The following is a 27559-nucleotide window of genomic DNA, read 5'->3' as shown; positions in this document are numbered from 1 at the left end:
TTGGGACACAATGAAGACAGTCTTAAGAGGGAAATTTATAGCTTTAAGTTCCTACATTAAGAAATTAGAGCTGGGTGTGGTGGCATACACCTTTAATCCCAGCACTTGGGAGGCAGATGTAGGAGGATCGCCATGAGTTCAAGGGCACCCTGAGACTAATTCCAGGTCAGCCTGAGCTAGAGTGAGACCCTACCTACCTCAAAAAAAGAAAAAAAAAAAAAAGAGAGAGAGATAGACAGAAATTAGAAAGGTTGCAAGTAAACAATTTAATGCTTCACCTTAAGGCCTTGGAAAAAGAACAAGGCCAATCAAAAATCATTAGACAGGAAGAAATAATAAAGATTAGGGCAGAAATTAATGAAATAGAAACAAAAAAAAATCCAAAGAATCAATGAAACAAAGAGTTGGTTCTTTAAAGGATAAATAAGATTGATAAACCCTTAGCAAATATGACCCAAAGAAATAGAGAAGAGACACAAATTAATAAAATTAGAGATGTAAGCCAGGTGTGGTGGCACATGCCTTTAATTCCAGCACTCGGAAGGCAGAGGTAGGTGGAATGCCATGAGTTTGAGGCCACCCAGAGACTATATAGTGAATTCTAGGCCAGCCTGGGCTAGAGTAAGACTGTACCTCAAAAAACTAAAATAATAATAATTTTAAAAAATAGAGGTGAAAAAGGCAACATTACAACAGATACCAGAGAAATGCAAAAAATCATAGGGACATGCTATAAGAACATATATTCCACTAAGTTTGAAAATCTGAAATAAATGGATGATTTCCTTGATTTATGACCTACCAAAATTAAATCAAGATGAGATTAACCACTTAAATAGACCTATAATAAGTATGGAGATCCAAGCAGTTATAAAAAATCTCCCAACTAAAGTAAGTCTAAGCCCAGATGGATTCACTGATGAATTTTACCAGACCTTCATAAAAGAACCAACACCAATGCTTCTCAAACTTCTCCATAAAATAGAAAAGGATGGAATCCTACTAAACTCCTTCTGCAAAGCTAGCATCACCCTGATACCAAAACCAGACAAAGAACAAAACAAAAAAGAAAATTACAAAAAAAAAGAAAAGAAAATTACAAACCAATCTCCCTGATGAACATAGATGCAAAAATTTTCAACAAGAGTTGGGCAAACAGAATACAAGGATACATCAGAAAGATTACTCACCATGACCAAGTAGGCTTTATCCCATAGATGCAGGGATGGTTCAACATACACAAATCAATAAATGTAATACACTATATAAATGGACTGAAGAACAAAAATCACATGATCATCTCAATAGATGCAGAAAAGGCATTTGACAGAGCTGGTCATGGTGGCACATGCTTTTAACCCCAGCACTTGGGAGGCAGAGGTAGGAGGACCACTGTGAGCTTAAGGCCACCCTGAGACTATATAGTAATTCTAGGTCAGCCTGGGCTGAAGTGAGACCCTATCTCCAAAAAACAAAGAGAGAGAGAGAGAGAGAGTGGGGAAAGGAGTCATTTGACAAAACCCAACATCTCTTCATGGTAAAAGTCCTACAGAAACTGGGAATAGAAGGAACATACGTCAACATAATAAAGGTTATCTATGACAAACCTACAGTCAATGTAATACTAAATAGGGAAAACTTGAAGCTTTTCCACTAAAATCAGGGACAAAACAAAGGTGTCCACTATCCCCACTTTTATTTAATATAGTGCTGGAAGTCTTAGCCATAGCAATAAGGCAAGAGATACACATAAAAGGGATACAAATTGGAAAGGAAGAGATCAAGTTATCATTATTTGCAGATGATATGATTCTATGTATAATGGTCCCCTAAAGACTCTACAAGCTAACAGAAAGCTGGAAAAGACTATGCTGCATGTAGTTCCATGGGAGAGAGAGAAATCACCAGTGGAGATAAACAAAAGTGGACACTGCAAACCTTAAATTTGGGCAGTCAGGCAAATGAGCTAATGGGTGCAATAGTAGCATGTCTGTTATGGGGGAAACCAGTCACCCTCTAATTGGACTGGAGTTCTGCTACATGAGGGGGTGTGTGGGGGGAATACGTGCCTGATACTGAAAACCTATGAAGGGGGAAGTCATGAGCCCTAAAGGTGTAACATCTGTTGGTGTCTGCCTAAATGTATATACAGTGCTCACCAAACTGCCTGGTAACTACTTCTCGTAATGTTCTTACCCATAAATTTATGCTACTCTTACATTTGGGTAGAGAACCCTCTCTTTTCAGATGGCAGTGACTTTGGGATGGCTCAGAAATCACCGTAGTGCTGAGAAGAAATGACAGAGGAGTGCTCAGCACTAAGACATCTCTTTCACACCTTTCAAGGCTCAGGGTCCATTGCAGAAGAGATGGTGGAAAAACTGTAAGAGTCAAAGGAAGGACAGGATGCCTTACAATGTGCTCTTCCAGACACAAAATGTCCTGGATATCCATGACCTTGCAGTGCCTGCAAGAAGATGATATCAAAATAAAAGAGACTGATTGAAAGAGGCAGGGGATATGAAAAAAAAAAAAAGTAGAGTTGTGAAGGGGAAAGTGGTGGGGAAGTGAATTATCATGGTTTATTTTCTATAATTATGGAAGTTGTCAATAGTAAAAAAAATTAAAAGAGGAGAGGACAAGGAAAGGAGGGAAAGGGAAGGAAGGAAAGAAAAAGAAAATAAATTGCTCCCCAATTCCTCACCCTTAGTTTCACTACTTTTCATGTAGCAGGTACAGTGTGTCAATTCCCTTTCCCCACCAACTCTGTGGCTCCACTGCAACTGACAAAAGTAGGGTTACTGCTTGCACTTTGTAGGACTCAGAGAAACTTTTTTTTTGGCTTTGTGTTTTACTTTATTTATTTTTCTCAGTTTTTATTAACATTTTCCATAATTATAAAACGTATACCATGGTAATACCCTCTCTCCCCCCACCACTTTCCTCTTTGAAATTCTATTCTCCATCATATCCCTTCCCCATCTCAATCAGTCTCAGTCTCTTTTATTTTGATGTCATGATCTTTTCCTCCTCTTATGATGGTCTTGTGTCAGAGAAACTTCTTTCAGACCCAATAATCCCTAGGCACAGGCCTCTATAGTAAAATTTGTTCTGTAGTATTCCCCAAAAGGAGGATTAGTGCTAGAGAGATGGTTTAACAGTTAAGGCCCTTGCCTGCAAAACCAAAGGACCCAGGTTCGATTCCCCAGAACTCATGTAAGCCAAGTGCACAAGGTTGTATGTGTGTCTGGAGTTCATATGGAGTGGCTAAAGGCTTTGGTGTGCCCATTCTCTACCGGCCTCTTTCTCTGTCTCTTAAATAAATATTTTAAAATGAGGATTATCTTAGATCTTGTCTTCTTTTAAACTGCACATACCTATAGGAGGGAGAAAGTCTGGAAAAGATTAAGGGATGAAGAAGAAGGCTCAAGGCTTCTGAGGTGGCTATGGGGGATGGGGAGAGTAAGAAAGAGTAAAGACCAGGAGATTGAGAGATGGGGGCTGGGGAGAGAATCCATAATCCCTGCTTGACTGTTTTCACTGGCCCTGACCTAGGGAAGGGAGTATAGGCCTGTGGGAAGGAGGGCCCAAGGGGGAACTGTAAGCAAGTCCTCCCCCACCACCCTCCACCCTGTTCTCTAGAGGCCTGTTCTCAAGTTTCAGCCAGCGAGTGGAGTTCAGTTTTCCTTATCTGTAGAAGCATCCCTGGGTTGCACACAGGCCCACACATCGTCTTTGCTACATCCACAGGCCCTTGCTCACTAGCAAGAGAGGGAAACTGTGTAATTGCTACTGGATGTGAAGATGGTGACAGGGTGTGTGGTGGTTTGATTCAGGTGTCCCCCATAAACTTAGGTGTTCTGAATGCTAGGTTCCCAGCTGATGGATATTTGGGAATTAATGCCTCCTGGAGGGAGTGTATTGTTGGGGGCGGGCTTATGGGCTTTATAGCCAGTTCTCCCTTGCCAGTGTTTGGCACACCCTTCTGTTGCTGTGGTTCATCTTATGTGGGCCAGGGGGTGATGTCCACCCTCTGCTCATGCCATCGTTTTCCCCTGCCATCGTGAAGCTTCCCCTCGAGCTTGTAAGCCAAAATAAACCTCTTTTTCCCAGAAGCTACTCTTGGTTGGGTGATTTCTACCAGCAATGTGAACCGGACTGCAACAGGGTGTATCAACATAACCCCAAGCCTGAGGGGAGCCAGTACCCTAGGGACTATTGTCAAGAACTGCCGCATTTTCCTTCCAAACTCAGGTTCAGCTTGCTACCTTTCTTACTAGAGGCAGTTCCAGTATTTTTCCTATCACCACGTCCCATTACCTTCCCCAGCTCTTGGGCTCTAATCACTGGTTGGGCTATCACTTTTTTTTTTTTTTCCAGGTAGGATCTTGCCCAGGCTGACATGAAATTCATTATACAGTCTCATGCTAGTCTCGAACTCACAGCTATCCTCCTACCTTTGCCTCCCAACTACTGGAATTAAAGGTGTGCGACATCATATACAGTTCTGCCTTTTAAAAAATATATATTTATGGGGCTGAAGAGATGGCTTAGCAGTTAATGTGCTTACCTGCAAAGACTAAGGACCCTGGTTTGATTCCTCAGTACCCATATAAACCAGATACACATGGTGGCACATGCATCTGGAGTTTGTTTGTAGTGGCTGGAGGCCCTGGCATGCCCATTCTCTTTCTTGCAAGTAAATAATAAAGATTTTTTTTTTTTTTCCCGAAGTAGGGTCTCACTCTAGCTCAGGCTGAACCTGGAATTCACTCTAGTCTCGGGGTGGCCTCGAGCTCACAGCAATCCTCCTACTTCTGCCTCCCGAGTGCTAGGATTAGAGGTGCATGCCACCACACCTGGAAAGATAAATTTTTAAATATATACATACATATGTGCATTCAGCCGGGCATGGTGGCACATGCCTTTAATCCCAGCAGTCAGGAGGCAGAGGTAGGAGGACTGCCTGAGTGCAAGGCCACCCTGAGACTACAGAGTGAATTCCAGGTCAACCTGGGATAGAGTGGGACACTATATCAAAAAAAAAAAAAAAAAAAAGAGAAGAAAAGAAAAGAAAAGAAAAAACAAGGGCTGGGAAGATGGCTTAGCTGTTAAGGCACTTGCCAAAGCCAAAGGATCTAGGTTTGATTCCTCAGGATCCACATAAGCCAGATGCACAAGGTGGTGCATGCATCTGCAGTTCATTTTCAGTGGCTGGAGGTCCTAGTGTGCCCGTTCTCTCTCTCTCTCTCAAATAAATAAATAAATAACAAAAAGAGAAAAACAAAACAAATATGTATGTATGTATGTATGTATGTATTCATAGCCAGAAGTGGTTCCGCACGCCTTTAATCCCAGCACCTGGGAGGCAGAGGTAGGAAGATTGCTGTCAGTTCGAGGCCACCCTGAGACTACACAGTGAATTCCAGGTCAGCCTGGGCTGGAGGGAGACCCTAACTCAAAAAAAAAAAAAAAAAATGTATTCATGGATTGGAGAGGTGGCTCACTGGTTAAGGTGCTTGCTGGCAAAGCCAAAGGACCTGGGCTATCTGATTCCCTAGTACCTGTGTAAAGCCAGATGTATCAGATGCATAAAGTGGCATATGAAGCTGAAGCTCATTTACAGTTGCTCGGGGCCCTGGTGCACCCATTCTCTTATCTCTGCTTACAAATAAGTAAACTTTAAAAATTGTTTGAGAGAGATAGTATGTGTATGGGTGTGCCAGGGCCTCTTGCTCCTGCAAATGATTTCCAGACACATCCATCATGCTATGTATCTGGCTTTATGTGGGTAATGGGGTATCAAATCCAAGCGTGCACTTTGTAAGCAAGTATCTTTAACCACTAAGCCATCTCTTCAGCTCTCTACTGCCTTTTCTTTCTTTGCCTGTGTGCACGCATTAGGGTCACCACTGCAAACATGTCTGGCTTTATGCGGGTGCTGGGGAATTGAATACAGGCAAGCAGGCTTTGCAAGCAAGTGCTTCTAACCACTGAACCACCCCTTTGGCCCTCTTACCTTTTTTGTTGTTTTTTCGAGGCAGAGTCTCACTTTGGCTCATACTAGCCTGGCAATCCTTCATCAGCCTCCCAAATGCTAGGATAAAAGACATGCGCCACCATGCCCAGCACGCCCTCTACCTTTTCTGAGGTCTAGCTCTCATGTTTCTAATTTGTTCTGTGCAGAATTCAGTTATAGTTCAACTGCTGACAGTATTATTGGAAAGCTAGTTTTGACCCTCTTATAGAAAGACCTTTGACTTTGCCAGTCATGCCAGCATTCTCATCACCTCAGTGTGGCTTTCTCCCTCAACTAATCTGTCTGCTGTGAGAAGTTGGGCTTCCACCTATTTTGCCTTGTGGTGGGGCTGAAGAGTGGTAGTCATGGCTCCTGTGTCCCATCAGAGACAGTCTGCACCCATGGTCTGTGCTCTGAGAGTACTCCATAAGTGGAACCTTCCCAGGCTACAAGGCCCAGCTGGCTCCTTGCCTGTACTGAGTAGAGGACTGATGCTCATCCCTCCTGAAAGTGTATGATGGGCCCCAGGAAGTCAATGGAAGTGAAGGCTGGTCCATAGGACAGGTGGTTAGAAGAGGACAGCAGGTAGAGGGCTGAGGTAAGGCCTCTACAGGGAGAATCAAGATGAGGGTATCAGAAGCCAGGATGGCAGAGAGAAGCCAGAAGTGGTGGCTCAGACCTATCCTGTAATCCCAGCAATCCAGCAGCTGAGGTAGAAGGATTGCTTTGAGTTTTAGGTCAGCCTAGGGCTACAGAGTAGGTTCCAGGTTAGTCTGGGCTAAAGTGAGACCTTGCCTCAAAAGCCAATGACTGGGGAGATGGTTCAGCAGTTAAAGGCTCTTGCTTGCAAAGCCTAATATTGGCCTGGGTTCGATTCCTCAGCACCCATGTAAAGGCAGTTGAACAAAATGGCACATGTGTCTGGAGTTCATCCGCAGTGGAAGGAAACCCTGGCATGACCACAAACAGGGGCAGGGTCTAGTGGCACATAACTTTTAATAAACCCAGCACTCAGGAAACTGAGGGAAGAGAATCACTGAGAGCTTAAAGCCAGCCTTGGACTACACAGTGAGATCCAGGTCAGTCTGGTCTAGAGTGAGGCCCTACCTTGGAAAAAAAAAAAAAAAAAACACTCACAAAATAAAGAAGATGGGCAGAGAGGCAGGATGCAGGTTCACAGGTAGTAAGAGTTAAATTTTATGGTTTATTTTTTATCTTGATTTTTCTGGGCAATGGTCTACCTAAAGGAGAAAAGCTCATTACATTCTATTTGTAAGTCAGACCCTACAGGTGTGAAGATGGACAAAACCTCAGGCACTGCCCCAATACTCCCCTTAAGGGCTACAGGGTCTCCTCTAGTCAATTGACATCTTGGTGATTAAGGCCACTTTTGTGTTGAGGTTGGCAAGGATGGAATGTCCATTCCGATCCTTTAAAATCTGTATTTTTTTTTTTTTAACACAGCCAACCTGGACAGCAGTGGGATGGGGAGAGGGTAAAGGATCTCTGGTCTCCGAGTGAGCCCTCTCCCTGCCTAAGCCCCCCTAACTTTCCAGTGCTGTACAGATCAATGGGAAGCTGAGTCACCACTAAAGGTTGTGGCCAGGTCCCCTCAGGCAAGCAATGGCTCATCCTCTGCCTCTACCACCCAGACCCCTGGCTCAGCCAGTGGCATCAGCAGCACATCATCTTCATCCTCGGGGGCTAGGACTGCCATGTGGGGCCCAGGTGGGGCCCAGGTGGGCCCTGGGGGCCACAGGTTGGGCAGGAGACGGCCTCGCAGTGCATGTACCACTCCAGACAATATTGAAGGCTCTAGGGGTACTGAAGACAGAGGCCCTGGAGTCTCAGAGACAGCAGTGAGAGCTGCAGATGTGCTGACACTTGAATGAGAGGACTTGATGGGCAGTGGGGGGGCCTGCTCCCCATCCTGCCCTCCCACTGCCCCACCCTCAAGGGCTGGACCTGTGCTGCCATCCAGGGCCTCAGCAGGAGAAGCTGAAGGTGTGATCTGGGGTGTGGTTTCAGGGGCCCGAGCTGAGGGGTTAATTCGAGGAAGCAGCCCCCAGCGGCGGAGCCGGCGTACCAAGCGGCGCACTGATCTGCCCCGCTGGCGGTGGCGGTGGTGGCCACCTGAAGCACCTCCTGGAGTCATATCCTGGCGTAAGATCTGTAGCAATGAACGCAGATTGCCCAGCACCGAGTTCTGCAGGGAGAAAGGGTAGGCATCAGAATCAGAGGGCTGAATGGGGGTTGAACGTAGTTGATGGAGTTCCCACAGGGTGTGGGGTTGGGACCAGAAGGTGCTTAGGGTTGGGAGAATGACTCACATCATTAGGGTTCTCTGTAGGAAAGTCTTCCACAGGTGGGATGGCACCTTGGGCAATGAGCTGCCCATACGAAGGGGGTGCCTGCTGCTGCACAATCTCGGCCTCCATCCGGGAGAGGGGGGCAAAAATGCTAGAAGGAATGAGGGCTGCTCAGCCACCAGCTACTCCCAGCAAGGGGAGACTACTCCCTCTTCTGAACAGACTTCTTCCCTCCATACTCAGACCAGGGCAACTGGAGCTATGGCATGGCTTGTCTACAGTCATTTGGTGTTCCCTTCTTCCTTGAGATTGTTTTTAGGAGCTAGACTTATTTCTATGAGTCACTTAATGAGCTGGTCATGAAACCTCTTCCCAAGATGGGTCCCCCTGAAACTGCTTAGTCCCCATCTCACACTCAGTGCCCACTCTTCCAATTAGCCTCATTCCTACTGACCTGTATTCCTGGGTACGAATGGCGTAGAGTTTGCAGGTGCAGCCCAGTGCAATGACAAGTAGTAAACCACACACGAGGCTGCCAATAACTGCGGCAGTGATGACCTTGCGGGGCAAGGCATAGGAGCAGTCCCACTCATCGCTGCCATCCGCACAGTCCGGCTGCCCATCGCACACCCACGTCTCATACACACACTTCTCATCCCGGCATCGGAAGTTGCCAGGTTGGCAGTGCCGGCAGCGTCTCTCATCTGCTCCATCAGCACAGAATGTCTGATAGTTGCAGCGGTCAGTGGGCAAGTAACAGGCTGTGGCACTAGGTGTGCCAGCAGGGCCACAGGGGAAGTGCCCGGGTGGGCATCCAGGGCAGTCCTTCTCATCTGTGCCATCAGCACAGTCCCATGAGCCGTCGCAGCGCTGTGCCTCACTGTAGCAGCGCTCACCTGAACTTTCACCTGCTCCTAGGCCAGAGTCCAAGCCACAGGGTCGGTCCCAAGGTAAACAGTATCCTCGCACATGGTAGGTAGCATTAAAGCCCCGGCCACTGCTCCAAGCAACTGTGTGGTAAGAAACAACAGCCTGGCCAGATAGGGTCTCCACAGTAACAGCCTTGCCATTGCTGAAGTGGGTGAGACTGCGCAGCAGCCGAGGAGTCTCAGGGGGTCCAGCACCATCATATATATGCACTGCATCTCCATAGCCCAAGTCTAGGGCTGTGAAGCGCACTGCCAGCCGTCGGCCATCATGAGGGTCCAGCAGCCACAGGCAGGACTGGGGGTGGGAAACTGAGGCCAGGTGTGAATATCCAGGGGAGGAGAAGATCCCATAGAAACCCTCCAAAGTAAAGTTGCAGGGTAGAGGAGGGGCAGGGGCCAGGGTCAGGCTAGGTAGTGGGTCTGAGCTGCAACCTTCTTCATCAGAACCATCACCACAGGCATCATTCCCGTCACATCGCTGCTCAGCTGGTACACAGCGGTGGTTCAGGCATTGGAACTCTTCCTGCAGACACATTAGCCAATCTGCAGAAGCATCATGGAGAAGAACTGTGAAGTACCAGAGGCCTCAGGATCCTCCCCTTTTCTCTGGGGCTTCCTCTCTTCTAATGGCCCCTCAGATACCTGTCTGGCCTACCTTGTCTATAAGACAGCAGGAATCCTTGGCCCATGGGTGCTCTGGCCCCAGCATAGCTGTAGGTTATGGTGACATTGCCCCCTGGCAGCTGCAGAGGGCTGGCAGGTGCCTCACATAGGGAGGTCAGTGGCTGGAGAGGAGAGTGCAGAATTAAGCGCTCTGAGCCACAGGCCAGGTGCAGCTTCTGGAACCTACAGGAGTGGAGGAGAGCAAGATATGAGAGGCTCTGGATTGCTGCCAGCTTTGTCTTCCCCTGCTATGAGGTCCCTTCCATCCATCCCAGGCAGCATTTGTTTACCAATGACTCAAAAGCCAAATGAAAACTCAGTGAAATCCTTGGGAGTAAAATGCAATCAATGGGGAGAGCCTAACAGAGGCCAGTAGTACTATGAGACCATAGGACACATCCTAGAGCCCTTTGAAAGGACTGAAATGTTCTGGGGTTGTTTTTCAGGAGTTGTTGCACTGTTACTCATGTAGGTGCTCACAGTAAACTAAAAATTTACCATAAAGCTCAATTAACCAGAACTACCCCTGTCCTGAGCCAGGAGGTAAAACCTGAGATCTCCATGGCACATTGAACCCTCTGTCCCAACAACCTCTCTCTAGATTTCCCTCTTCCTTGCATATTCCTTTCTGGGTAAATTTAGCAGGTTGGGAATGGGGAAACAGCTTAGCAGTTAAAATGCCTACTTGCAAAGCCTGCCCAGCCAGGTTCAAGTCCCCAACACTCACATAAAGCTGGAGGCAAAGTAGTGCATGCATCTGGAGTTCAAGTGCAGAGACAAGAGACCCTGGTGTGCTGTCCCACCCTGACACACATACACATGCCAATAAGTAAGATATTAAAAAAAATATAGCAAGTAAATTGTGTAAGACAAGTAGGTATTCAAGGTGGACCCACAAGCCCACAACCTAAGATCAAAGGAGCCTTACGAGGCTTGAAATGTTTAACAGATATGAGGTGAGGGGCTGAGAGTATTGCTTGGTGGCTGAGTGTTCACCCAGCGAGTGTGAAACCCTGAGTTGCATCCCAGCACTGGAAAAAAAACCACACAAAAAAAACCAGGAAGGGGACAGGAGAGAAAAGGAAACATACACACAAATAATAATAATAATAATAAAGTGCAAATAATTTTCTTCCTAGGGAGGGTCTCACTCTAGTTCAGGCTAACCTGAAATTTGCTATGTAATCCCAGAATGGTCTCCAACTCACAACAATCTTATTGAATTCTAGATTAAAAGCAAGTTCCACTATACCTGGCTAAAATTTTTGAAATATTTTAATTAATTAATTAATTAAAGAAAAAGGCAGAGAGAGAGAGAGAGAATGGGCATGCCAGGGTCTCTAGCTATTGGAAGCAAACTTCAGATGCATGTGCCACCTTGTGCATCTGGCTTTACATGGATATTGGGGAATTGAACCTGGGTCCCTTGGCTTTGCAGGCAAGTGCCTTAATCACTAAGCCATCTCTCCAGCCCTAGAATTTTTGTTTTGTTTTGCTTTTTGATGGAGGGTTCCACTCTAGTTCAGGCTGATCTGGAATTCACTATGTGGTCTCAGGGTGGCCTCAAACTCACAGTAATCTTTCTACCTCTGCCTCTTGAGTGCTGGGATGAAAGGTATATGCCATCATACCCAGCCCTAGAATATTTGTTTATTTTATATTTGAGACAGAGAGGAAGACAGAGAAAATGTGCATGCAAGGGCCTCCAGGTACTGCAAATGAACTCCAGACACACGTGCCACCTTGTGCATCTGGCTTATGTGGATCCTAGAGAATCAAACCTATGTCCTTAGGCTTTGCAGGCAGGTGCCTTAACCACTAAGCCATCTCCAGCCCTAGTACTTTTTTTAAAAAAGGCAGGTATGACCACATGTGCCAATAAACTTCAGGGCTAGTGCTGGGGGAAGGGTGGAGACAGGAGTATTACTACAACTCACTGATCAGCAACTCTGACCAGGTTCAGTGAGAAACTCTGTCTCAGAGAAATAAGGTGAAGAATGACGGAGGAAGATACCCAGTGTCCTTCTGTCCTCTTCTGGCCTCCACACACGTGCCTGACCTCACATGTGCATATACCACACATGCACAGACAAACACAAAACCAACAGTAAAGAGAGATGGGGGGGAGGAGAAGAAGTGAGAGGTGAAAGGGGAAAAGGGAGAGGAAAGGAAATAGAGGGGAGGAGGGAGAGATGGCAAGGGAAGAGGAAGGAGAAAGGAAGGAGGAAAAAAGGAGAAGGAAAAGAAAAAGGATCAATGGGGAAGATTGTTTTTCTAGAGGGATTGAACTCAGTGCCTTCCACTCAGTAGCCAAGTAATCAACTATATCCCCAGCCCTGCCTGAGGAAGGTTCTAAGCAGATTAAGGAGTTTACAATCTTAGGCAAGGCCATTCAATAGGCTGAAGGCCTTTCCTCTCACAACGATCCTATTTGAGTCCGGAACCATTTCTGGAGTGACCATGGTCCTCTGGAGATGATCACAACCCAAGCTAGATGTCCACCACAGCCCAGCTCCAACTTACCATGTATGTCCCAAAACAGCCAAGCTTTTAGGGCAGACTAGGACAAATCAAGGTCTACTCTTCTCTTGGCAAGGATGGAAATTCCACAGAGAAATGGAGGATAGATCGTCAATACAGAGAAATGAGGTCTTGCCTTGCTTCTCACCTGATTGTTACAGTCTGCTCCTTCCTGCCCGGGATGAGCCAGGTACAGTTGGCAGGGGAACTTTGGCTGTCATGGCCCAGGGGCCTCTGCAAGGTGCCCTGCACTTCCAAGAGCACTGCCGGGGGCGCCTCACAAGCTAGGAGGAGGAAGGTGGGGACACTGGTAGAGGACCATTAACATCCCAGTCCTCCCCAGACTTGCTAGCTCTGGATTCTTCAAGCACAGACCACCACTTACAGCCCACTGATTCTTCTCTTCCTCTTCATAGTTTTTGTTGTTGTTTGTGAGCTGATCCTCCTGCTTCTACTTTCCAAGTGCTGTATTATAGGAATATGCCACCATCCCCAGCCCTCTCCACATTCTTCATAGCTTCACCTTATACATCACCACCACAAGGAACTGTTGAAGTCCACTTTGTGACAGCCTAGTAGGCCCAGGAAAAATGTCTCTATTTTCAGGAAGACTACATTCTAGCTAGGGAGACCCCACAGGGATATTCCCAAGGAAAAGTAAAATGGTATATAAGAACTTAGCCGGGCGTGGTGGCGCACTCCTTTAATCCCAGCACTCGGGAGGCAGAGGTAGGAGAATCGCTGAGAGTTCGAGGCCACCCTGAGACTACATAGTGAATTCCAGGTCAGCCTGAGCCAGAGTGAGACCCTACCTCGAAAAACCAAAAAAAAAAAAAAAAAAAAAAAAAAGAACTAGCAGAAGCTCACGCCTATTATAATACCAGCACTCGGGAGGCTGAGGTAGGAGGATCTCCATGAGTTTGATGCCAGCCTGGACTAGAGTGAGACCTGATATCTCGAAAAAACAAACAACAAAAATCCTGCAGCTATAAGGTGAGTGTCCACATTGGGCCTCAGTTTTCCCATCCGTAAAATTAAAAAACAAAAAGGATGGTCTCCACTCTAAAAACTATGGTAGGTTCCACGGAATTCAGGGGACAATCCTTTCCTTGCGTAAGTCCCCCAGGCCAGGGACTCCTACTTACCAGAATTTGGAGAAACGATCCTGTCTGGATGCGCTACTGCGCCTCCTAGAGGGAGAGCGAGAAAGAGCAGGACAGTGAGTCAAAGTTTTCACCTGGATGACTCCAGAAGGAAGCTCATCTGGGACTTCCGGGCAGTTTACAGGAAGGGGTAGCCGGACGCGAGGTGTGTAAGCTCGCCGAAAGGTCCACCGCAGATTCTGTGGGGTTGGAAGGGTGCTCTGGGAAGCCGGGGAGAGGACAAGGGCTTGGGGGAATGGCAGGGGACCCGCCCAGGGGCTGGGGCAGGCAGGCGAGGTGGGCACAACGAGGGCCTTTTACCCTGGGGACAGGGGTACACTCATCTCCGCTCTTACCCAGGAGGGGGCGGAGGAGGAGGACGAGGATGGCTGGCAGCATCCTGAGCCGTTCGGAGGTGCAGGAAGGGACCCGGAGCGTCGGTCGTCTATCCAATGGGGAGGCAGCGACGAACGGGACACCCGAGCTTCGCGGTCCCGCCGGCCCGCGGGGGCTGCATGGCTTCGGCCGGGCCCGGGCTGTGGCTGCCAGGGCTGGGGGCGGGGAGGCGGCGGCCGCCCCGGAGCCGGGGCGGTGCCTCTCGCCAACTTCACAGTTGTTTTCTCCCGCCGCCGTCGCCGCGCGCTCTCCGCGGCCGGCTCCGGAGGCCCAGGGACTCGGCTCCCGGGACGTGCCCCGGGCGCCCCTGACCGGGCCTGGTCGCCACCTGCCGGGGCTTGCGGGCCCTTCCTCTTCAGGCTAAACTTTGCCAACTGTCAACCCCCGAGGCCGGCCCGGCGCGGCTCCGCTTCCCGGCGCGCCGGCCGGGACAGCGCAGGGAGCAGGGGAGGGCCCGAGGCGGCGGGGCGCAGCTCGCGGGCCGGTGCCGGGCGGAACCCCAGCCGGCCCGGGGGACTCGCGGGAGCGGCGCCCAGGGAGGGGCCGCGTGACGAGCCAGGCCCCACCCCCGCCGGTCACCGCAGGCCCCGCCCGCCTGCTCGCTTCACCCCCTTCCGCCTCCGCCCGGACTGGCCCGACCAGCCCTCGCCGGTCAGACCGGCCGCTGCGACTTCTCTGCTCTGGTTGTCCTTTTCAGGTGACCTGTGTCATGCTACAGGACACGCTGGTAACGCGTACCTCAAAGGACATCTGCTTAGTCCGAAACTCGTCTTCAGACCTTAAAGGTCTCAGTACTTGCTCTTGCTCCGGTGTCTGAGACCCTGTGCCACCTTTGGTGGTGAGCCTTTATGGCAGCAATTACTACGAGTTAATTACAACAATTTTTTACAATACATGTATATTCATCATTCATTCCCGCCCCCGCACCGCCTCTGCTCAGGAAACAGACTTCCTGTATGCCTAGGCCTGGACTGTTTACAATTCGCACACTGCCTTTCCTGATGAGACACAGAAAGAACTCAGTACGTGATAAATACATAATAAATGTGCCTTGATCACTTGCTAGCTACGTGACCTTGAGAAAATAATTTCTCTGTGTCTCAGTTATAAAATTGAGCTTTATTTTAGCCCAACTTCTTAAAGTTGTGAACATTTAGGGAGCTGAAGCACACTGATAGACGTACAGGAAGTACTCAATATCTGATAGCAACTATCATCAGTCACAGGAATTCTTTCTAATTTTTGTAGTCTTGGAGTACCAATTTCCTGTAGCATACATGGATAATAATAAACAGTATCTAATGGCAAACACTTTTTGAACTTTTTTCATACTTTAGGCTTTACCTCAGTAAGCACTTAGTACATAGTGTACTTTCCAAGTATTTGCTTACATAAACCTGTCAACAATTCTGTGAGGTGGATACTGTGGTTACTACTATTTTACAGAAAAGGAAATGGAAGCCTAAAGAAGGTGAATATTTTTCCCGATATTTAGTGCATGTTGAACACATCTAATGTAAAACTTCAAATCAGCCAGGTTTGGTGGTGCTCACCTTTAATCCCAGCACTTCAGAAAGCAGAGGTAGGAAGATTGTTGTGAGTCAATGGCCATCTTGGGACTTCAGAGTGAGTTGCAGTTCAGCCTGAGATACAGGGAAACCCTACCTCAAAACAAACAAACAAAAAAGGTATATACAAAACAAATTCTACGTTTAGATTTGGGTTGCATCCTCAGTATCTTGTTAGGTATATGCAACATTTCAAATTCTAAAACATGATTATTATAGTCCTGTGTATTTGGATAAGATATATTCAATCTGGCCAGGCATGGTGGTACACACCTTTAATCCCAGCACTTGGGAGGCAGCGGTAGGAGGACTGCTGAGTTCCAAGCCAGCCATAGTGAATTCCAGGTCAACCTGGGCTAGAGCAAGACCCTACCTTGAAAAAGAGGGGGGGCAGGGGGGGGGGAGAGAGAATATCTGTAAGTAGACAATGGTCAGATATTCAGTCTCTAAAGTTATCACATGTCACTTTAAATTTCTTTCAGTGTTTTTGTAGAGCACTCATAGTTTAGGCACTGTTAAAAGCATTTCAGATATATTTTATTTAATACTGACCACACCTCTAGGAAGTAGGTGTTATTTTTGTCCTCATTTTATAACTGAGGAAACCGAGTCACAAATAGTTTAGATAGCTTGCTGTACATCAAATTACCAGCATGTGAAAAAGCAAAGACTTCAGTCAAGGGTTCTGGGTCACAGTCCTTGCTACTAAAAGTTGTAGATTTTAAAAAATTTTGGGGAGCTAGAGGGATGGCTTAGCGGTTAAGGCATTTGCTTGTAAAGCCAAAGGACCCAGGTTTGATCCCCTAGGACCCATGTTAGCCAGATGTACAAGGAGGGCACACAAGCATCTGAAGTTCATTTGCAGTGGCTAGATACTCTGGCACGCCCATTCTCTCTCTCCCTCCCTCTTTCTCTGTCAAATAAGTAAATAAAATAAAATTTTTACTTATTTATTTACAAGCAGAGAGATAGAGAAGAGAGACAGAGATAATGGGCACACCAGGGCCTCCAGCCCCTGCAAAATGTCCCTTTGTGCATCTGGATTTATGTGGGTATTGGGGAATTGAATCCCGGTTGTCAGGCTTTGCAGGCAATTGCCTTAACCACTGAGCCATCTCTCCAGCCCAAATAACATAATTTCTGTTTCAAAAACTATCTTATTCTTTGGAAAATGGAACTAAGCATTCTACTTTGTAGAGTATTGTAAAGTACAAATGAGAAAAAAAAAAAAAAGAGTATAATCTTTACATATAAGGTTAAGAGGAGAGGCTCCAAGAAGGAAAGGCAAACCTCAGATCATGACTCTTCTCAAGGAAGAGTCACCTTTTTTTTTTTAATTTTTATTAGCATTTTCCATGATTATAAAAAAAATCCCATGTTAATTCCCTTCCTCCCTCTCCCCCCCTTCTCCTTTGAAATTCTGTTCTCCATCATATTACCTCCCCATCACAATCTTTCTTTTCTTTTTTTGAGACAGTGGTCTCATATAGTTCTGGGTGGCCTAGAACTATATGTAGTACAGGAAAATGACCTCAAACCCCATATCATTCTACTTCCACCCCCCCCCCAAGTCCTAAGATTAATTTGGCTGACTTTCTGCTAAGTTTTTTTTTCTTAATTTTTTTTGTGTTGAATTATCTGGCCTGGCTATTTTCCTGACCCATACAGATGATCATCATTAGTACATTAGTACAGTTCACCAAGCTGGACACATTCTAAGATTATTTGATTTTTGGAAGAGCATTACTTAGGTAGTGTAATAACAGACTATTATCAAGAGTGGGTTATGGGGCTGGAGAGATGGCTTAGCAGTTAAGCGCTTGCCTGTGAAGCCTAAGGACCCCGGTTCGAGGCTCGGTTCCCCAGGTCCCACGTTAGCCAGATGCACAAGGGGGCGCACGCATCTGGAGTTCGTTTGCAGAGGCTGGAAGCCCTGGCGCGCCCATTCTCTCTCTCCCTCTACCTGTCTTTCTCTCTGTCGCTCTCAAATAAATAAATAAAAAATTAAAAAAAAAAAAAGAGTGGGTTATGGTGGCACATGACCTTTAGTCCCACCACTCTGAGGACTGAAGGAAAAGGATCAGGAATTATAGGTCAGCCTGGGGCTACAGAGTGAATTCCAGGTCTGCCTAGACAAGTGTGGGTATCCTGCCTCAAAAACAAACAGGGTTGAGGAGATGGCTCAGCAGTTAAAGGTACTTGGTAAAGCCTGTTAACTCTGGTTTGATTCCACAGTACCCATGTAAAGCCAGATGTACAAAGAAATGAAGGAGATGACAGGGCATTAACTAGCTTTGTTAGGTAGTTTAGGGTAACTGGGCCCTAAAAGTATAGGCAGGAATATCTGCCCTTGCAGTCTCCCATTTTGTTAGAGATCAGAGAAGTTGGCTTCCCCTTATCTCTTGCCTGAAGGAATTTCCTAGAACAAATAACCTGTGCCCCTCCTGGGAGGGAGGTCTCCTTTCCTAGACTTTAAATCTAATCCTGACATTGTGGTTGGTCAAGTTCATCCCCAGAAACTTGGCGTCTTGGCTGGCCTCTTCATGAGCTGGCTGCTAGCCCAAACCAATTAGCACTCACTCTGGCTCACCTGAGCCAGAAGGTGAAGCCACAACAATAAGGTATAGTTGCATACCAGGAAACAAGTCTATCTTGGCTGCCTGACCATTACTCCTGAACCTCTAGGCTCTGGGAGAACCCCCTTGACTCCTTTCTACCCGCTCCTGCCCTCCACATGGCAGGAGCTCTCTGTACTTTTCTAAATCTCTTTTCATGTTTCTTACACCCTACCACATGGGCTCTCACTCCATGTGGGTGTATCATCAATTTTCTTTCCCTTGGTTTTGTATTTCCCAAAATAAATATAATAATTTAATAATTATGCTTCTCAGTTTGATTTGCCCAATTTTTTGGTTAAATACAAACATGAACTCAGGGTTTGGGGGTTCAAGGACATTCCTTGGACTTCCCACAGACCCTGGTATCAGAGAAATAGGAGAAAGCTAGCTTCTTTCTGGCAGTTAGCTAGGGACAAAAGCCCAAGAAATGGAATAAGGGGATGCCATTCTACCCATCTTGGCAAAACTATAACATGGGTCTGATCCTGTCTCTCCAAGCTAGTGATAGCCCCAGCAGGAACTTTTTGCTTCTTCATAAGCCCCACCTCCTTGGATCAGCTCTCTCTTGGGTAAGCCCCTGGAGTCTGAACCAATCAGGTCTCTGCTTACACACCTGAGCCTGATGACAAGCTTCACCCTGATTGGATGTCTGAGCCATATAAAGGAGGTTAATCTCATGGCTTAGGCGATTTTTTGCCCTGTGACCTGGCCTGAGCAATTGTGTTGGCCTATCCCTCCTTCCTAAGCATGGCTGGGATTAGCCTGGCTGAGAAAAGGTAAATGCCCTGACTTGGATATCTTGCTTCTTGCCCTCTATGTCATGCCTTTGATTATATGTAAGATTTATCTTTGATCTCTGAGCCCTTCACTATTTCTTAATCCTCTCTGGTCTGTTATTTGAAGGGGCTTCTATGTCCAGTCTTACACGGGTGTATGGAACTGCTGCAGCCTTTTCCTGGATACCAGTTTCCCCTAAATAAACCTCACAAACTGAGCTGGGCATGGTGGCACATGTCTTTAATCCCAGCACTTTGGAGGCAAAGTAGAAGGATTGTCATGAGTTCAAGGCCACCCTGAGACCACAGAATGAATTCCAAGTCAGCCTGCGCTGGAGTGAGACCATGCCTTGAAAGAGAAACTATGATTTCTACCTAAATAAACTCAATAATTCATAAATTTATCCTTCTTAAGTCCATTTTATCAATTATTTGTTAAAAATAGTATAAGGGTATGGTGGCACATGCCTTTAATTCCAGCACTAGGGAGGCAGAGGTAAGAGGATCGCTGTGAGTTCAAGGCCACCCTGAGACTACATGGTGAAATCCAGGTCACCCTGAGCTAGAATGAGACCCTGCCTGGAAAAGCCAATAAATAAATAAAATAGGAGGTGGGCAGGGTGACACATGCCTTTAATCCCAGCACTCAGGAGGCAGAGGTAGGAGGATCACTGTTAGTTCAAGGCCACCCTGAGACTACAGAGTGAATTCCAGGTCAGCCTGAGCTAGAGGGAGACTCTGCCTCAAAAACAAACAAACAGGGCTGGAGAGATGGCTTAGCAGTTAAGGTGTATGCCTGCAAAGCCAAAGTATCCCAGTTCATTTCTCCAGGACCTACATAAACCAGATGCATAAGGTGGCGTGCATCTAGAGTTTGTTTGCAGTGGTTGGAGGCCTGGCATGCCCATTCTCTCCTCTGCCTCTTTCTCTCCGAAATAAATAAAATCTATTTAAAAACAAATAATAAAAAACAAAGGCCAGGTGTAGTGGTGCATGCCTTTAATCCCAGCACTTAAGATGCAGAGGTAGGAGGATTTCTGTGAGTTCAAGGCCATCCTGAAACTACCAAGTGAATTCCAGGTCAGCCTGGGCTAGAGAAAGACCCTACCTTGAAAAACAAAACAAAAAGAAAGAAAGAAAAGAAGTGGAAGTGGGCTGGTGGTTGTGGCTCAGTAGTATATTACATACATGCCTAAGACAAGGCCCTGAGTTTAGTGCCCAGCACTGTTACCACCAAAATAAATAAATAAATGGAAGGTTGCACATTGCTGCTCACCACCATTCTTAGAGGAAACTCTAGGTACAAAAGAATTTATCTAAAGGCATTTGTGGGTAGGATTATTTATTTATTTATTTATTTATTTTGGTAGGGGAGGAGGAATTGAGGCAGGATCTCACTCTAGCCCTGGCTGACCTCAAACTCACTCTGTAGTCACAGGCCCATCTAGAACTCACAGCAATCCTCCTATCTCTGCCTCCCAAGTTCTGTTGACTAAAGGCATGTGCCACCACACCAAGCTGTTTTTTATATAATGGAGTGAGTCTCAAAACCGTTCACTGGAAATCCAAAGAAGTTTTAAGAGAATTATAGTAACAGAAAAACTATCAGCTTGAAATGAAAGGGGTACACATGATATAAAATGAGAAAAAGCCTTTGGACTGCTAAACTTCTCAAGCAAAAAAGCAACTTAGGGGCTAGAGAGCTGGCTCAGCAGTTAAAATGCTTGTCTGCAAAGCCTAAGGACCCACTTTCAATTACCCAGTATCCACATGAAGCCAGATACACAAGGTGGTACATTGGTCTGGAGTTTTATGCAGTAGCTAGAGGTCCTGACATGCCCATTCCTTCTCTCTGCCTCTCTGTCTCTCTTTCTCTGCCTCTTTCTCTCCTTCTCTCCTAAATAAACAAGCAAAAATAAATAAATAAGTAAAAGAAGGAAGCTGAGGGTTAGAGAGAGAGTTCAGCAGTTAAGGCACTTACCTGCAAAGTTAAGGAACCCAGGTTACGTTCTCCAGTACCCATATATAGCCAGAAGCACAAGGTGGCACATGCGTCTGGAGTTCATTTGTAGTGGCTGGAGGACCTAGTGTGGCAACTCTCTCCACACAGCACACAGCACAGGCAATCAGAGCATCGACACAGAGATCTAGCCAGCCTACCTGAGGGCACAGCACAGCAAAGAGGGACCCAAGCAGGAGCACAGCATAATTGAGACCAAAACCATCCCAAAACGTAACTTGGATTACACCAGGTCAGTACCTGCCAAATAAACCTGGTATATAGGCTTGAATTGGAAGTGCTAATTGCACCTCCTATGTCAGGATAAATTACATGTTAAATCTGATGGATTTGCAATTCTTAAGCTATATTTTGAGCTTATCATTTGTTGCTTTCTGATTTATATTGCCTTTGTTTCCTCTTCTGTCATTGGTTAGGGAAGGGTCTCACTACATCAGAAGCTGACTTGGAACCCTCTACATACCAGAAATCTTTGTCTCCCAGTTGAAAGGATTACGGGTGTGGGGCAATACACATCCTTAGGGACTGTGACTTTGTTAGAGGATCTGGTTGTCAAGTACCTACTCTTGCATAAATACTCTTTGCTGGTTTTCATTGAATGTGTACATTGTTTAGTTAAATTTTAGAATCTGTCTATATTTTGTTACACTCAGCCTACTTGAACACTCATAGCAGGCAAAACCCAACATCTAGGGTCACTTTTGTGGTTACTCTGGAGTCTTAAGAGCCATACCTATCATCTTAAGCTCCTACCCTGGAGATATATAACATCAGATTGATTGATGCATCTAATAATACTGCTGATAATTAGAAAATCCAAGCATTAAACTAACCCAAGATGCAAAAATCATTCATTATAATATAAGAAACACAAAAAGTCAAGACAATATAAATCCACCAAAAGCTATTAATGCATCAGAAATGACCTCCAGTGAGACTGATTTAGAGGAACTGCCTGAGAAAGATTTCAAAAGAATGATTATAAATATGTTCAAAGAAATTAAAGGAATGAAGGAGGAAATCAAAGGAATCAAAGAAGACACAGGAAACCAAACTAATGAAATAAGGAGGTCAATAAAAGACATAAAGAAGGAAATGGAAATAATAAAGAAAAAGCAGTCAAAATTACTAACAATGAAGATCACAGTCAATGAAATAAAAATTAAAAAATCTCTGTAGAAAATCTCACCAGTAGAATGGATGATGGACAGGACAGAATATCTAAACTAGAAAACCAGGTGGCAGACCTAATACAGTCCAACAACAAGAAAGACAAACTAATAGGAAAGTATGAATGGGAATTTCAAGATATTCAGGACACTGTGAAAAAATCAAACATAAGAATTCAGGGTATAGTAAAAGAAGAACTTCACTCCAAAGGCATAGTAGGTGTTTTTAACAAAATCATAGAAGAAAATGTCCCCCAAATTGGGAAAGAGATGCCAGTGCAGATACAGGAAGCCCTCAGAACACCAACCAGACAAAACATGGAAAGAACCTCTTGTCACCATATTATGATTCAACTACCAAAAATAAAACCAAAGAAAATATATTGAAAGCAGTTAGAGAGAAAAATCAAAGCTGGGCTTGGTTGCGCACGCCTTTAATCCCAGCACTTGGGAGGCAGAGGTAGGAGGATCTCTGTGATTTTGAGGCCACTCTGAGACTATATAGTGAATTCCAGGTCAGCAGCCTGAGCTAGAGTGAGACCCTACCTTGAAAAACAAAAAAACAAAACAAACAAACAAAAAACAACAACAACAACAAAAAAAAAAAACCATACAAAGGCAAACCAATCAGGATGACAGCAAATTACTCAGCACAAACTTTAAAAGCCAGAAGGGCTTGGAATGTTGTATTCCAAGTTCTGAAAGATAACAACTGTCAACCAAGGTTACTTTAACCTGCAAAGTTATCCATCCAAATAGTTGCAGAAATAAGGACAACAAAAACAGGGTAAAGGAATATATGAAGACAAAACCAGTTCTACAGAAAATACATGACAGGATCCTGCAAGATGAAGGAAAAGAAAAGCACACATATAAGGAACCTGGTAGAAACAGACCATACTCACATAGTAGTTAATACAAGATAGTAAAGGTAAAACTAAAAGAACTACAAAACAAGAAAAATGAGGGAGGGAGGGAATTACCATGGGATATTTTTTTTTATAATCATGGAAAATGCTGGGCTGGAGAGATGACTTAGCGGTTAAGCGCTTGCCTGTGAAGCCTAAGGACCCCGGTTTGAGGCTCTGTTCCCCAGGTCCCACGTTAGCCAGATGCACAAGGGGGCGCACGCGTCTGGAGTTCGGTTGCAGAGGCTGGAAGCCCTGGCGCGCCCATTCTCTCTCTCTCCCTCTACCTGTCTTTCTCTCTGTGTCTGTCGCTCTCAAATAAATAAATAAATAATTTTTAAAAAAACTTCTATAATCATGGAAAATGCTAATAAAAACTTAAAAAAAAGAAAAATGATAAAAATAAATGCACAACTTTCAATAGTCTCAATGCCTCAACCAAAAGACATGGGTTTGCAGAGTGGGTTAAAAAGCAGGATCCTGGGCTAGGGACCCACGTTAGCCAGATGCACAAGTGGGCACACACATCTGGAGATTGTTTGCAGTGGCTGGAGGCCCTGGTGTGCTCATTCTCTCTCTCTCTTTCTCTGTCAAAATAAATAAATAAATAAAATATTTTGAAAAGCAGGATCCTTCAATTTGTTGTCTCCTTTCTAAAAAGGATGGACACTATCTTAGGGTGAAAGGATGGAAAACAGTGTTTCAAGCAAATGGGTCTAGAAAACAAGAAGGGGTTGCTATCATTATCTGACAACGTACACTCCCCACCTCCCGTGTCTTTCTCTCTCTCAAATAAATAAATAAATATTTTAAAAAACAAAAAAGCATGAGGATGTTGTTTCAGGTAAGACATCTGGTATATGCTCCATACCCTGTGCTTTTTGTAATCATGCTTGCTTGCTATTGCAAAATAGGATTGTGGGGGGTTGCATTGCAAAATAAGATTGTAGGGGGGAGGTGCTCAGGACTTTCCAGACCATTGTAAAAGAATGTTTTTTGTTTTTTCGTTTTGCCTTATAAACTCACTGTTAAGATGGGGCTGCTCTCCTCATCAGTGATTTGCTGTGAGGGACAGTAGCTGGCCAGCTAGCTAATAAAGACTTTTAAAATCCTTACTCGGTTCTTATGGGTTCATATGACCCAGCTATAGCACTCCTAGGCATATATCCTAAGGACTCATCTCATTTCCTTAGAAGTACTGCTCAATCATGTTTATTGCTGCTCAATTTATTTTATTATTTTATTTTATTTATTTGAGAGCGACAGACACAGAGAGAAAGACAGGTAGAGGGAGAGAGAGAGAATGGGCGCGCCAGGGCTTCCAGCCTCTGTAAACGAACTCCAGACGTGTGCGCCCCCTTGTGCATCTGGCTAACGTGGGACCTGGGGAACCGAGCCTCGAACCGGGTCCTTAGGCTTCACAGGCAAGCGCTTAACCGCTAAGCCATCTCTCCAGCCCTTGCTGCTCAATTTATAATAGCTGGGAAATGGAACCAGCCTAGATGTCCCTCAACTGATGAGTGGATAATGAAGACATGGCACATTTATACAATGGAGTTCTACTCAGCGGTAAAAAAAATGAAGTTATGAAAAATGGATGGACCTGGAAAGGATTATACTAAGTGAGGTAACCCAGGCCCAGAAAGCCAAGCGCCACATGTTCTCCCTCATATGTGGATCCTAGCTACAGATGATTGGGCTTCTGCGTGAGAAGGAAAATATTTAGTAGCAGAGGCCAGTAAGTTAATAAGGAGACATAAAGGGAAGAGAAAGGAAGGGAGGAGAGTACTTAATAGGTTGGTATTGTATATATGTAAATACAATGAGATGGGGAGGTAATATGATGGAGAATGGAATTTCAAAGGGGAAAGTGTGGAGGGGGAGGGAGGGTATTACCATGGAATATTTTTTATAATCATGGAAAATGTTAATAAAAATTGTGAAAATAAAAAATTAAATTAAAAAAATTATTTTTTTAATTCAATTTTATTTTATTTATTTGAGAGAGAAAGTGACAGATAGATACATAGAGAAAGAGAGAGAGAGAGAGAGGAGAGAGAGGGAGGGAGAGAATGGGCATGATAAGGCATTCAGCTGCTGCAAACGAACTCCAGACACATGTGCCACCTTGTACATCTGGCTTATGTGGGTCCTGGCAAATCTAACCTGGGTCCTTTGGCTCTGCAAGCAAATGCCCCAACTGCTAAGCCATTCCTCAAGTCTTAAATATTTTATTTTTATTTATTTATTTCAGAGAGAGAATGGGTACACCAGGGCCTCCAGCCACTGCAAATGAAATCCAGTCATATCCACCACCTTGTGCATCTAGCTTCATATGTGTATCATGAGGAGTTGAACCTGGATCCTTTGACTTTGCAGGCAAGAGCCTTAACCCCTAGGCCTTCTCTCCAGCCCCCGGGTGGTTCTTGAACTTGATTTCTGGTCTGGGGCTCACTAAGTCCATTCTATTTATATAATAATGAATAATCAACCAACACTTATTTTGCTAATTTAAGGTTTCCATCCAAAAGTTCAACAACTGTTTCTTTATCTGCAGATTGAAGTAGTCTCTGAATCAGCTGATCCAGGACCTTTTCCCCACATAAAAACATCCTAATATCATAAGCTGCATATGCTATCCTATGGTCAGTGACTCTATCCTGGATGAAATTATATGTCTGAATTCTGACTGGGCTCTTGTTTCCACCCGTAGTTTTCTAGTACTCTGTTGCTGATACTTGTCTTTCTCAATAATCTGTTGGGAGAGTAGAGCTCTTAATACCCACAGTGCTATTTCTTTATTTTTTAGCTGTGATCATTCTTGTTGGCACTCTACAGCCAGCCTTGTGGAGACATGGACAAGCCTGATGGCACTGTCTGCTGTATTTATGTGCTGCCCTCCTACTCGTTTGGCTCAAAATGTGACTTCAAAAATCCCTGGGGTCCACTTTCACATCAATCTTACCTGTTGAGGAGGAATAATGACTGACATGGTTCCTGTGTCAATATGCTGCATCCTTGATGACAGGCTCACTTCATGGATTCGCTGAATTTGATGAATATCACCTTCATACTTCAAATGTCTATAGACATTGTCACCAGAAATTCAGGCTGCTGCATGATATAGCCCACCATAATCTGCTGGGGTGTAATTCAGCAGTTCAAATTTCCAATGTTTATAGTATGAATAATTTTGGTACATGTCAAATATTTCTTGAGTAAACTGCTGGCAGATATCACCTCCAGTAGTTCTTCCACATGTCACCTCTAAAATAACATCACTTTAAAATTTTTTAAATTTTTATTTATTTATTAGAGAGAAAGAGGCAGAGAGAGAGAATGGGTATGCCAGGACCTCCAGCAATTGCAAATGAACTTGATACAATGTGCCACCTTGTGCATCTGGCTTACGTGGGTCCTGGGGAATTGAACCTGGGTCCTTTGGCTTTGCAGGCAAGTGCCTTAACCATTAAGCTCAAATAATATCACTTTTGTCATATTTCTCCTTGGCACAAGACTATGAAAAAGCTGAAAACCAGTGTTTTATTTATTTATTTATTTTGAGTGTTTCACTTTAGCCCAGGCTGACCTGGAATTCACTATGTAATCTTAGGGTGTCCTTGAACTCTTGGCAATCCTCCTACCTCTGCCTCCTGAGTGCTGGGATTAAAGGCGTACTCCACCACGCCTGGCTTGTGTTGAATTTTTATTCAATCATTTGCCTTTCTTCCAATGCAAGTTCTTGAAACTGCTTTTCATCTTATTTATTTAGGCATTTATACATTGGTGCCAAATCAGTATGACTTCTGTTTAAGGACCTTTGTTCTCCCTCATTCACAGTGATATTTTTGTTTTGTTTTGTTTTTTGAGGTAGGGTCTTACTCTAGCCCAGGCCAACCTGAAATTCACTATGTAGTATCAGGGTGGCCTCAAACACATGGCGATCCTACCTCTGCTGCCTGAGTGCTGGGATTAAAGCCATGAGCCACCACACCTGGCTATTTATTTACGTATTTATATTTATTTATTTATTAGAAACAGGAGAGAGAGAGAGAGAATAGAAATGACATGGCCTCTAGCCACTGCAAAGGAACTCCAGATGCATGTGCCATCATGTGCATCTGGCTAATGTGGGTCCTGGAGAATCGAACCTGAATCCTTTGCCTTTGCAGGCAAAGACCTTAACTGCTAAGTCATCCCTCCAGCCTCACATCTTCATTATTCATTAATCAGTTGGACAACTAGGCTGGTTCCATTTCCTAGCTATTGTGAATAGAGCTACAAAAAAACAATGAGAAAGTATCTCTAAGGTAGTGAGTAGGGTTCTTAGGATATATGCCAAGGAGTGGTATAGCTGGGTCATATGGTAAATCTGTCTTTAGCTATCTCAGTACCTCCACAATGATTTCCATAATGGCTATACCAGATTACATTCCCACCTCTTTTTTCTGCATCTACGCCAGCATTTATTGTCATTTGTTTTCTTGACTTATCAAAAACAAACCAAAAAAAAAAAAGAAAA

General features: G+C 45.0%; 1 protein-coding gene and 1 pseudogene across 2 annotated transcripts; both read right to left on the bottom strand.

Annotated features, from left to right (window-relative positions):
• Nucleotides 1-7203: 7203 nt before the first annotated feature.
• Lrp10 (LDL receptor related protein 10) lies at nt 7204-14135 on the bottom strand. Of its 2 annotated transcripts, XM_004661782.3 has the most exons (7): nt 13939-14135; nt 13586-13630; nt 12589-12724; nt 9913-10103; nt 8783-9800; nt 8350-8479; nt 7204-8225 (listed from the first exon to the last, which is right to left on the bottom strand). In XM_004661782.3, exons 1-7 carry the CDS (start codon nt 13979-13981, stop codon nt 7632-7634), a joined length of 2157 nt encoding a protein of 718 aa, XP_004661839.2. In that variant the 5' UTR covers nt 13982-14135; the 3' UTR covers nt 7204-7631. The 2 variants fall into 2 exon arrangements, with proteins under 2 accessions (XP_004661839.2, XP_045010980.1); XM_045155045.1 differs by lacking the exons at nt 13586-13630; nt 13939-14135 and adding an exon at nt 12826-12989 and having other exon boundaries at nt 12589-12747.
• Nucleotides 14136-25535: 11400 nt separating this feature from the next.
• LOC101602419 lies at nt 25536-26350 on the bottom strand (annotated as a pseudogene).
• Nucleotides 26351-27559: the final 1209 nt, after the last annotated feature.

This window comes from Jaculus jaculus, chromosome 7, assembly GCF_020740685.1.
Source record: "Jaculus jaculus isolate mJacJac1 chromosome 7, mJacJac1.mat.Y.cur, whole genome shotgun sequence".
In the NCBI taxonomy this organism is placed as follows: domain Eukaryota; kingdom Metazoa; phylum Chordata; class Mammalia; order Rodentia; family Dipodidae; genus Jaculus; species Jaculus jaculus.
Note: the sequence above shows the minus strand (reverse complement) of the source record. Positions and strands in the feature narration are given on the sequence as shown.

Bases quoted from the DNA above. Each gene is read 5' to 3' on its own strand.
- Lrp10 (XM_004661782.3), bottom strand. From the start codon at position 13,981: ATGCTGCCAGCCATCCTCGTCCTCCTCCTCCGCCCCCTCCTGG. The intron at 12,725-13,585 runs GTAAGTAGGAGT...TCCTCCTCCTAG, and splicing joins GATCGTTTCTCCAAATTCTG to CTTGTGAGGCGCCCCCGGCA. The intron at 9,801-9,912 runs GTAGGCCAGACA...ATGCTTCTGCAG, and splicing joins CCTGCTGTCTTATAGACAAG to ATTGGCTAATGTGTCTGCAG.